Source organism: Lipophrys pholis (assembly GCF_963383615.2).
Source record: "Lipophrys pholis genome assembly, contig: SCAFFOLD_28, whole genome shotgun sequence".
Lineage (NCBI taxonomy): Eukaryota > Metazoa > Chordata > Actinopteri > Blenniiformes > Blenniidae > Lipophrys > Lipophrys pholis.
Window position 1 is genome coordinate 1,215,001 of NW_028292088.1, and position 15,983 is coordinate 1,230,983.

Genomic DNA, 15,983 nt, shown 5'->3' on the forward strand with positions numbered 1-15,983 from the left:
CCCAGACCGCAGTTAAGTAGCCCGGACCCCCCACCTAGGCACCGCCCCACTGTTCCCTATTGTGGGGGACATGTTCTCAACATGTTGTTCATGTGTTCTTAACATGTTCTCTATACGCGAGAACACATGAACAACTTGTTCTCAACATGTTGTTCATGTGTTCCGGTGTTCTTCCTGTGTTGTTGATGTGTTCTTACCATGTTGTGAACATGTTCTTACATGTCGTTAACATGTTTATATGTCGTGAACATGTTCTTACCTTGTTGTGAACATGTTCTTACATGTCGTTAACATGTTCTTACCGTGTCGTTAACATGTTCTTACCGTGTCATTCTCATGTTCTTACCATGTTAACATGTTCTTACCGTGTCGTGAACATGTTCTTGCGTATCGTGAACATGTTCTTACCATGTCGTTAACATGTTCTTACCACGCTAACATGTTCTTACGTGTCGTTAACATGTTCTTATCACGTTAACATGTTCTTACCGTGTCGTTAACATGTTCTTACAACGTTAACATGTTCTGACCACGTTAATATGTTCTTACAACGTTAACATGTTCTTACAACGTTAATATGTTCTTACCACGTTAATATGTTCTTACAACGTTAATATGTTCTTACAACGTTAACATGTTCTTACAACGTTAATATGTTCTTACCACGTTAATATGTTCTTACAACGTTAATATGTTCTTACAACGTTAACATGTTCTTACAACGTTAATATGTTCTTACCACGTTAACATGTTCTTACAACGTTAATATGTTCTTACCATGTTAACATGTTCTGACCACGTTAATATGTTCTTACCACGTTAGCATGTTCTTACTATGTCATTAACATGTTCTTACATGTCGTTAACCTGTTCTTACCACGATAACATGTTCTTACCATGTTAACATGTTCTTACAACTTTAACATGTTCTGACCACGTTAATATGTTCTTACCACGTTAGCATGTTCTTACTATGTCATTAACATGTTCTTACATGTCGTTAACCTGTTCTTACCACGATAACATGTTCTTACCATGTTAACATGTTCTTACCGTGTCGTTAACATGTTCTGACTACGTTAACATGTTCTTACCATGTCGTTAACATGTTCTGACCACGTTAACATGTTCTTACCGTGTCGTTAACACGTTCTTACCGTGTCGTTAACATGTTCTGACCATGTCGTTAACATGTTTTTACCGTGTCGTTAGCATGTTCTTACGTGTCGTTAACATGTTCTTACCGTGTCGTTCACATGTTCTGACCACGTTAACATGTTCTTACCGTGTCGTTGCCGTGTTCTGACAACGTTAACATGTTCTTACCGTGTTGTTGCCGTGTTGTATGTCCCCAGGTGGAGCATCCCATCACAGAGTGCATCACAGGCCTGGACCTGGTGGAGCAGATGATCCGGGTGGCGAAAGGCCACAAGCTGCAGCACCGACAGGAAGACATTCCCATCCTGGGCTGGGCTGTGGAGAGCCGTGTGTACGCTGAGGTGTGTGTCTCACTCTGCACACACTATACACTCTGCACACACTATACACTCTGCACACACACTGCACACACATACACTCTGCATACACTATGCACACTCTGCACACGCTCTGCATGCATTCTACACACACTATACACTCTGCACAAACTCTGCACACACTACACACACTCTGTACACACTATACATACACTATGCGCACATTCTGCACACATTGCACACACTATACACACTGCACACATTCGGCACGCACTGCACGCACTATACACTCTGCACACACACTGCACACACTGTACACACTCTGCACACACACTGCACACACTGTACACACTCTGCACACACTATACACTCTGCGCACACACACTGCACACCGCACTCTGCACACACTACACACACTATACACACTCAACATGCTGTACACACTCTGCACACACTTCACACACTATACACTCTGCACACACTCCACACGCTGTACACACTCTGCACACACTATACACACTGCACACACTCCACACGCTGTACACACTCTGCACACACTTCACACACTCCACACACTGTACACACTCTGCACACACTATACACTCTGCACACACACTGTACACACACTGCACACACTGTACACACTCTGCACACACTATACACTCTGCACACACACTCCACACGCTGTACACACTCTGCGCACACACACTGCACACCGCACTCTGCACACACTATACACACTCAACATGCTGTACACACTCTGCACACACTTCACACACTATACACTCTGCACACGCTGCACACACTCCACACGCTGTACACACTCTGCACACACTTCACACACTCCACACACTGTACACACTCTGCACACACACTGTACACACACTGCACACACTGTACACACTCTGCACACACTATACACTCTGCACACACACTCCACACGCTGTACACACTCTGCGCACACACACTGCACACCGCACTCTGCACACACACTCCACACATTGTACACACTCTGCACACACTATACACACTGCACCCACTCCACACGCTGTACACACTCTGCACACACTTCACACACTCCACACACTGTACACACTCTGCACACACTATACACTCTGCACACACACTGTACACACTCTGCACACACTTCACACACTATACACTCTCCACACTGTGGTGGATTAATAAAAGTTGGGTGTGGGTCAGGTCCGATCAGAACCGTCAGATCCACCAGTATTTTCTCTGATCCTCCAACTCAAACGGTAAAAACTTGAGTCTTGAAGCAAAAAGCCGATGAGAAGTTGGACTTTGATGGAAAAGAGTCTTTATTGTCCAGAACAAAGACTCTGACCCGCGGGTCGCTGTGACGACTGACAAGCACAGTAATATGGCCCTTCTATATGCTGTCTGTCCCCCTTCACCCCCTCCGTCACTCAGATCACTCCACCGTCTTCACCCAGCCAGAGCGCTCACACCATACATTCTAACAACATATGTCTGGTCATACCAGCACTCTGTACATCAAAGCTTTCATACTCAGCTTTGATGTTGCTGTGTCAGCAGTGGTCATACAGACCTGCCTGCCTGTAAGGGTTGTTCCCCCCGAGGCTCGAGCTCGAGTCGGGCCGTACCCCAGGTACCGGACCTCCGTCTGAACCCCCTCTACTCCCCTCTCTTCTCACTCTCCCCCTCCCCTCCTCTGTGCTCAGGCCTGGAGCCTCTTACAGGCTGTAACTCACTTCAGCGGTGGTCACTCTGCTCCATTCTCTCTCCTCCACAACACACACTTCACACACTCTGCACACACTCTGCACACGCTATACACACACTACACTCTGCACACACTATACACTCTGCACACGCTATACACTCTGCACACACTATACACTCTGCACACGCTATACACACGCAATACACTCTGCACACACTATACACTCTGCACACGCTATACACTCTGCACACACTATACACTCTGCACACGCTATACAGACACTGCACTCTGCACACACTATACACTCTGCAATCGCTATACGCACACTATACACTCTGCACACACTCTGCACACGCTATACACTCTGCACACGCTATACAGACACTGCACTATGCACAATCTATACACTCTGCACACGCTATACGCACACTATACACTCTGCACACACTCTGCACACGCTATACACTCTGCACACGCTATACAGACACTGCACTATGCACAATCTATACACTGCACACGCTATACGCACACTATACACTCTGCACACGCTATACACACACTATACACTCTGCACACTCTATACACACTGCACACGCTATACACACACTATACACTCTGCACACACTATACACTCTGCACACACTAAACACTATGCACACTATATACACACACTATTCACTCTGCACACGCTATACACACTAAACACTCTGCACACCCTATACACACACTATACACTCTGCACATGCGATACACACTCTATACACTCTGCACACACTATACACTCTGCACACGCTATACACACTCTATACACTCTGCACACACTATTCACTCTGCACACACTAAACACTCTGCACACCCTATACACACACTATACACTCTGCACACTCTATGCACACGCTATGCACACTCTATACACTCTACACACACTATACACTCTGCACACTCTATACACTCTGCACACTCTCTGCACACGCTATACATACTCTCTACACTCTGCACACACTATACACTCTGCACACGCTATACACTCTGCACACTCTGCACACGCTATACACACTCGCTACACTCTGCAGACACTATACACTCTGCACACGCTGTACACACACTACACTCTATACACTCTGCACAAACTATACACTCTGCACACTCTGCACATACACTATACACTCTGCACACACTATACACTCTGCACACACTCTGCACACACTATACACTCTGCACACGCTATACGCACACTATACACTCTGCACACACTATACACTCTGCACACTCTATTACACTCTATTTTAATCTCACTGTACCTGAACTTGTGACAATAAAAGGCAGTCTATTCTATTCTATTCTACACACTGCACACACTATACACTCTGCACACACTGTACAATATACACATTCTATACACACTGCACACACTATACAGTCTGCACACGCTATACACACACTATACACTCTGGACACACTATACACTCTTCACACGCTATACACACACTATACTCTGCACACAATATAAACTCTGCGTACTCTATACACACCGCACACGCTATACACACACTATACACTCTGCACACACTATACACTCTGCACACTATATAAACTCTGCACACTCTATACACACCGCACACGCAATACACACACTATACACACGGCACACGCTATACACACACTATAAACTCTGCACACTCTATACACACTGCACACGCTATACACACGCTATACACTCTGCACACACTATACACACACTATACACTCTGCACACACTATACACTGCACACTCTATACACTCTGCACACGCTATACACTCTGCACACGCTGTACACATTGCACACGCTATACACACACTATACACTCTGCACACACTATACACTCTGCACACACTATAAACTCTGCACACGCTATACACACTGCACACGCTATGCACACACTATACACTCTGCACACTCTATACACACTGCACACACTATACACTCTGCACACTCTATACACACTGCACACACTATACACTCTGCACACGCTATACACACTCTATACACTCTGCACACACGATAGACTCTGCACACGCTATGCACACACTATACACTCTGCACACACTCTGCACACGCTATACGCACTCTATACACTCTGCACACTCTATACACACTGCACACGCTATACACACACTATACACTCTGCAAACGCTATACACTCTGCACACTCTATACACTCTACACACGCTATACACACTAAACACGCTATACACACACTATACACTCTGCACACTCTATACACTCTATACACTCTATACACTCTGCACACTCTATACACTCTGCACACTCTATACACACTGCACACGCTATACACACACTATACACTCTGCACATACTATACACTCTGCACACTCTATACACTCTGCACACGCTATACACACTGCACACGCTATACACACACTATACACTCTGCACACGCTATACACACACTATACACTCTGCACACACTATACACTCTGCACACGTTATATACACTTCACACGCTATACACACACTATACACTCTGCACACACTCTGCACACGCTATACATACTCTATACACTCTGCACACACTATACACTCTGCACACGCTATACACTCTGCACACTCTATACACACTGCACACGCTATACACACACTATACACTCTGCACACTCTATACACACTGCACACACTATACACCCTATACACACTATGCACTCTGCACACTCTATACACTCTGCACACGCTATGCACACACTATACAATCTGCACACACTATACACTCTGCACACACTATACACTCTGCGCACAAGCTATACACACTCTATACACTCTGCACACACTATACACACTGCACACCCTGTACACACACTATACACACTCTATACACTGCACACACTATACACTCTGCAGATGCTATACACACTCTATACACTCTGCACACGCTATGCACACTGCACACGCTATACACACACTATACACTCTGCACACTCTATACACTCTATACACTCTGCACACTCTATACACTCTGCACACTCTATACACACTGCACACGCTATACACACACTATACACTCTGCACATGCTATACCCTCTGCACACTCTATACACTCTGCACACGCTATACACACACTATACACTCTGCACACTCTAGACACTCTATACACTCTGCACACGCTATACACACACTATACACTCTGCACACACTATACACTCTGCACACGTTATATACACTTCACACGCTATACACACACTATACACTCTGCACACTCTATACACACTGCACACGCTATACACACTGCACACGCTATGCACACACTATACACTCTGCACATGCGATACACACAGTATATACTCTGCACACTCTATACACTGCACACGCTATGCACACACTATACACTCTGCACACACTATACACACACTATACACTCTGCACACTCTATACACTCTGCACACGCTATGCACACACTATACAATCTGCACACGCTATACACTCTGCAGATGCTATACTCACTATACACTCTGCACACACTATACACTCTGCACACACTATTCACTCTGCACACGCTATACACACTGCACACCCTGTACACACACTATACACACTCTATACACTGCACACACTATACACTCTGCACATGCTATACACACTCTATACACTCTGCACACACTATACACTCTGCACACGCTGTACACACTGCACACGCTATACACACACTATACACTCTGCACACTCTATAATATCTATACACTCTGCACACGCTATACACACACTATACACTCTGCACACACTATACACTCTGCACACGCTATACACACTGCACACGCTATGCACACACTATACACTCTGCACATGCGATACACACACTATACACTCTGCACACTCTATACACTGCACACGCTATGCACACACTATACACTCTGCACACACTATACACTCTGCACACGCTATACACACTGCACACGCTATGCACACACTATACACTCTGCAGATGCTATACTCACTATACACTCTGCACACACTATACACTCTGCGCACAAGCTATACACACTCTATACACTCTGCACACACTGTTCACTCTGCACACACTGCACACCCTGTACACACACTATACACACTCTATACACTGCACACACTATACACTCTGCACATGCTATACACACTCTATACACTCTGCACACACTATTCACTCTGCACACACTAAACACTCTGCACACTATATACACACACTATTCACTCTGCACACGCTATACACACTAAACACTCTGCACACCCTATACACACACTATTCACTCTGCACACTCTATACACACTGCACACGCTATACACAGTCTATACACTCTGCACACGCTATACACACTCTATACACTCTGCACAAACTATACACTCCGCACACGCTGTACACACACCACACTCTATACACTATACACACTCTATACACTCTGCACACGCTATACACACAATATAAACTCTGCACACTCTATACACACCGCACACGCTATACACACACTATACACTCTGCACACACTATACACTCTGCACACAATATAAACTCTGCACACTCTATACACACCGCACACGCTATACACACACTATACACTCTGCACACACTATACACTCTACACACAATATAAACTCTGCACACTCTATACACACCGCACACGCTATACACACACTATACACTCTGCACACTCTATACACACCGCACACGCTATACACACACTATACACTCTGCACACACTATACACTCTACACACAATATAAACTCTGCACACTCTATACACACCGCACACGCTATGCACACACTATACACTCTGCACACACTATACACTCTGCACACTATATACACTCTGCACACTATATACACACACTATTCACTCTGCACACGCTATACACACTGCACACCCTGTACACACACTATACACACTCTAGACACTGCACATGCTATACACACTCTATACACTCTGCACACACTATTCACTCTGCACACGCTATACACACTGCACACCCTGTACACACACTATACACACTCTATACACTGCACACACTATACACTCTGCACATGCTATACACACTCTATACACTCTGCACACACTATTCACTCTGCACACACTAAACACTCTGCACACTATATACACACACTATTCACTCTGCACACGCTATACACACTGCACACGCTACACACACTATACACTCTGCACATGCTATACCCACTCTATACACTCTGCACACACTATACACTCTGCACATACTATACACTCTGCACACGCTATACACACTCTATACACTCTGCACAAACTATACACTCTGCACACGCTGTACACACACCACACTCTATACACTCTGCACACTCTATAGACACTGCACACGCTATACACACACTATACACTCTGCACACGCTATACACACACTATACACTCTGGACACACTATACACTCTGCACACGCTATACACACACTATACTCTGCACACACTATACACTCTGCACACAATATAAACTCTGCACACTCTATACACACCGCACACGCTATACACACACTATACACTCTGCACACAATATAAACTCTGCACACTCTATACACACCGCACACACTATACACACACGATACACTCTGGACACACTAGACACTCTGCACACGCTATACACTCTGCACACTCTATACACACTGCACACGCTATACACACACGATACACTCTGGACACACTATACACTCTGCACACTCTATACACACTGCACACGCTATACACACACTATACACTCTGCACACTCTATACACACTGCACACACTATACACACACTATACACTCTGCACACGCTATACACTCTGCACACGCTATACACTGCACACGCTATACACACACTATACACTCTGCACACTCTATACACACTGCACACGCTATACACACACTATACACTCTGCACACTCTATACACACTGCACACGCTATACACACACTATACACTCTGCACAAACTATACACTGCACACGCTATACACACACTATACATTCTGCACACTCTATACACACTGCACACACTATGCACTCTGCACACTCTATACACTCTGCACACGCTATACACACACTATACAATCTGCACACGCTATACACTCTGCAGATGCTATACTCACTATACACTCTGCACACACTATACACTCTGCGCACAAGCTATACACACTCTATACACTCTGCACACACTGTTCACTCTGCACACACTGCACACCCTGTACACACACTATACACACTCTATACACTGCACACACTATACACTCTGCACATGCTATACACACTCTATACACTCTGCACACACTATTCACTCTGCACACACTAAACACTCTGCACACTATATACACACACTATTCACTCTGCACACGCTATACACACTAAACACTCTGCACACCCTATACACACACTATTCACTCTGCACACTCTATACACACTGCACACGCTATACACAGTCTATACACTCTGCACACGCTATACACACTCTATACACTCTGCACAAACTATACACTCCGCACATGCTGTACACACACCACACTCTATACACTATACACACTCTATACACTCTGCACACGCTATACACACAATATAAACTCTGCACACTCTATACACACCGCACATGCTATACACACACTATACACTCTGCACACACTATACACTCTGCACACAATATAAACTCTGCACACTCTATACACACCGCACACGCTATACACACACTATACACTCTGCACACACTATACACTCTACACACAATATAAACTCTGCACACTCTATACACACCGCACACGCTATACACACACTATACACTCTGCACAAACTATACACTCTGCACACGCTGTACACACACCACACTCTATACACTATACACACTCTATACACTCTGCACACGCTATACACACAATATAAACTCTGCACACTCTATACACACCGCACACACTATACACACACTATACACACTGCACACGCTATACACACACGATACACTCTGGACACACTATACACTCTGCACACTCTATACACACTGCACACGCTATACACACACTATACACTCTGCACACTCTATACACACTGCACACGCTATACACACACTATACACTCTGCACACGTTATACACTCTGCACACGCTATACACTGCACACGCTATACACACACTATACACTCTGCACACGCTATACACTCTGCACACTCTATACACACTGCACACGCTATACACACACTATACACTCTGCACACTCTATACACACTGCACACGCTATACACACACTATACACTCTGCACACACTATACACTGCACACGCTATACACACACTATACACTCTGCACACTCTATACACACTGCACACACTATGCACTCTGCACACTCTATACACTCTGCACACGCTATACACACACTATACAATCTGCACACGCTATACACTCTGCAGATGCTATACTCACTATACACTCTGCACACACTATACACTCTGCGCACAAGCTATACACAGTCTATACACTCTGCACACACTGTTCACTCTGCACACACTGCACACCCTGTACACACACTATACACACTCTATACACTGCACACACTATACACTCTGCACATGCTATACACACTCTATACACTCTGCACACACTATTCACTCTGCACACACTAAACACTCTGCACACTATATACACACACTATTCACTCTGCACACGCTATACACACTAAACACTCTGCACACCCTATACACACACTATTCACTCTGCACACTCTATACACACTGCACACGCTATACACAGTCTATACACTCTGCACACGCTATACACACTCTATACACTCTGCACAAACTATACACTCCGCACACGCTGTACACACACCACACTCTATACACTATACACACTCTATACACTCTGCACACGCTATACACACAATATAAACTCTGCACACTCTATACACACCGCACACGCTATACACACACTATACACTCTGCACACACTCTGCACACGCTATACACACTCTATACACTGCGCACACTATACACTCTGCACACACGATAGACTCTGCACACGCTATACACACACTTTACACTCTGCACACTCTATACACACTGCACACGCTATACACACACTATACACTCTGAACACACTATACACACTGCACACGCTATGCACACACTATACACTCTGCACACTCTATACACTCTGCACACACTGTACACACTGCACACGCTATACACACTGCACACCCTGTACACACGCTATACACACACTATACACTCTGCACACTATACACTGCACACGCTATGCACACACTATACACTCTGCACAAACTACACACACTATACACTCTACACACTCTATACACACTGCACACGCTATACACACACTATACACTGCACACCCTATACACACTCTATACACACTGCACACTATACACTCTGCACACACTATACACTCTGCACACTCTATACACTCTGCACACGCTGTACACACTGCACACGCTATACACACACTATACACTCTATACACACTGCACACGCTACACACACTATACACTCTGCACATGCTATACACTCTGCACATACTATACACTCTGCACACACTATACACTCTGCACATACTATACACTCTGCACACGCTATACACACTCTATACACTCTGCACAAACTATACACTCTGCACTCGCTGTACACACACCACACTCTATACACTCTGCACACTCTATACACACTGCACACGCTATACACACACTATACACTCTGGACACACTATACACACTGCACACTCTATACACACCGCACACGCTATACACACACTATACACTCTGGACACACTATACATACTGCACACGCTATACACACACGATACACTCTGGACACACTATACACTCTTCACACACTATACACTCTGCACACTCTATACACACTGCACACACTATGCACTCTACACACTCTATACACTCTGCACACGCTATACACACACTATACACTCTGCACACTCTATACACTCTGCACACGCTGTACACACTGCACACGCTATACACACACTATACACTCTGCACACTCTATACAATCTATACACTCTGCACACGCTATACACACACTATACACTCTGCACACACTATACACACTGCACACGCTATGCACACACTATACACTCTGCACATGTGATACACACACTATACACTCTGCACACTATACACTGCACACGCTATGCACACACTATACACTCTGCACACACTACACACACTATACACTCTACACACTCTATACACACTGCACACGCTATACACACACTATACACTGCACACCCTATACACACTCTATACACACTGCACACTATACACTGCACACACTATACACTCTGCACACTCTATACACTCTGCACACGCTGTACACACTGCACACGCTATACACACACTATACACTCTATACACACTGCACACGCTATACACACACTATACACTCTATACACTCTGCACACACTATACACTCTGCACACGCTATACACACTGCACACGCTATACACAAACTATACACTCTATACACACTGCACATGCTATGCACACACTATAAACTCTGCACATGCGATACACACACTATACACTCTGCACACTCTATACACTGCACACGCTATGCACACACTATACACTCTGCACACACTATACACACACTTTACACTCTGCACACTCTATACACACTGCACACGCTATACACACACTATACACTGCACACGCTATACAGACTTTATACACACTGCACACTCTATACACACTGCACACACTATACACTCTGCAAACACTATACACTCTGCACACGCTATACACACTCTATACACTCTGCACACACTATACGCTCTGCACACGCTATACACACTCTATACACTCTACACACACGATAGACTCTGCACACGCTATGCACACACTATACACTCTGCACACACTCTGCACACGCTATACACACTCTATACACTGCGCACACTATACACTCTGCACACACGATAGACTCTGCACACGCTATACACACACTTTACACTCTGCACACTCTATACACACTGCACACGCTATACACACACTATACACTCTGAACACACTATACACACTGCACACGCTATGCACACACTATACACTCTGCACACTCTATACACTCTGCACACACTGTACACACTGCACACGCTATACACACTGCACACCCTGTACACACGCTATACACACTCTATACACTCTGCACACACTATACACTCTGCACACACTAAACACTCTGCACACTATATACACACACTATTCACTCTGCACACGCTATACACACTAAACACTCTGCACACCCTATACACACACTATACACTCTGCACGCGCTAAACGCTCTGCACACTATATACACACACTATTCACTCTGCACACGCTATACACACTAAACACTCTGCACACCCTATACACACACTATACACGCTATACACACACTATATACTCTGGAAACACTATACACTCTGCACACGCTATACACACACTATACTCTGCACACTCTATACACACCGCACACACTATACACACACTATACACACCGCACACACTATACACACACTATACACACTGCACACGCTATTCACACTATACACTCTGCACACACTATACACTCTGCACACACTATACACACTGCACACGCTATGCACACACTATACACTCTGCACATGCGATACACACACTATACACTCTGCACACTCTATACACTGCACACGCTATGCACGCACTATACACTGCACACCCTATACACACTCTATACACACTGCACACACTATACACTCTGCACACGCTATACACACTCTATACACTGCACACACGATAGACTCTGCACACGCTATGCACAAAATATACACTCTGCACACACTCTGCACACGCTTTACATACTCTATACACTCTGCACACACTATACACTCTGCACACGCTATACACTCTGCACACGCTATACACACTGCACACCCTGTACACACACTATACACACTCTATACACTGCACACACTATACACTCTGCACATGCTATACACACTCTATACACTCTGCACACACTATTCACTCTGCACACACTAAACACTCTGCACACTATATACACACACTATTCACTCTGCACACGCTATACACACTGCACACGCTACACACACTATACACTCTGCACATGCTATACCCACTCTATACACTCTGCACACACTATACACTCTGCACATACTATACACTCTGCACACGCTATACACACTCTATACACTCTGCACAAACTATACACTCTGCACACGCTGTACACACACCACACTCTATACACTCTGCACACTCTATAGACACTGCACACGCTATACACACACTATACACTCTGCACACGCTATACACACACTATACACTCTGGACACACTATACACTCTGCACACGCTATACACACACTATACTCTGCACACACTATACACTCTGCACACAATATAAACTCTGCACACTCTATACACACCGCACACGCTATACACACACTATACACTCTGCACACAATATAAACTCTGCACACTCTATACACACCGCACACACTATACACACACGATACACTCTGGACACACTATACACTCTGCACACGCTATACACTCTGCACACTCTATACACACTGCACACGCTATACACACACGATACACTCTGGACACACTATACACTCTGCACACTCTATACACACTGCACACGCTATACACACACTATACACTCTGCACACTCTATACACACTGCACACGCTATACACACACTATACACTCTGCACAAACTATACACTGCACACGCTATACACACACTATACACTCTGCACACTCTATACACACTGCACACACTATGCACTCTGCACACTCTATACACTCTGCACACGCTATACACACACTATACAATCTGCACACGCTATACACTCTGCAGATGCTATACTCACTATACACTCTGCACACACTATACACTCTGCGCACAAGCTATACACACTCTATACACTCTGCACACACTGTTCACTCTGCACACACTGCACACCCTGTACACACACTATACACACTCTATACACTGCACACACTATACACTCTGCACATGCTATACACACTCTATACACTCTGCACACACTATTCACTCTGCACACACTAAACACTCTGCACACTATATACACACACTATTCACTCTGCACACGCTATACACACTAAACACTCTGCACACCCTATACACACACTATTCACTCTGCACACTCTATACACACTGCACACGCTATACACAGTCTATACACTCTGCACACGCTATACACACTCTATACACTCTGCACAAACTATACACTCCGCACACGCTGTACACACACCACACTCTATACACTATACACACTCTATACACTCTGCACACGCTATACACACAATATAAACTCTGCACACTCTATACACACCGCACACGCTATACACACACTATACACTCTGCACACACTATACACTCTGCACACAATATAAACTCTGCACACTCTATACACACCGCACACGCTATACACACACTATACACTCTGCACACACTATACACTCTACACACAATATAAACTCTGCACACTCTATACACACCGCACACGCTATACACACACTATACACTCTGCACACTCTATACACACCGCACACGCTATACACACACTATACACTCTGCACACACTATACACTCTACACACAATATAAACTCTGCACACTCTATACACACCGCACACGCTATGCACACACTATACACTCTGCACACACTATACACTCTGCACACTATATACACTCTGCACACTATATACACACACTATTCACTCTGCACACGCTATACACACTGCACACCCTGTACA

General features: G+C 44.9%; 1 protein-coding gene across 2 annotated transcripts in view; it reads left to right on the forward strand.

The window, feature by feature from the left end:
* The window catches only part of pcca (propionyl-CoA carboxylase subunit alpha), a 126,411-nt gene that overhangs the window by 19,340 nt on the left and 91,088 nt on the right, over nucleotides 1-15,983 (forward strand). For both annotated transcript variants that reach the window (XR_013936545.1, XM_080493918.1), the window contains exon 13: nucleotides 1,356-1,499. Coding sequence is in view for 1 of the 2 variants with exons in the window: in XM_080493918.1 (XP_080350044.1) it covers nucleotides 1,356-1,499 (144 nt within the window). In the remaining variant the exon portion in view is untranslated. The remainder of the gene's footprint in view (nucleotides 1-1,355; nucleotides 1,500-15,983) is intronic.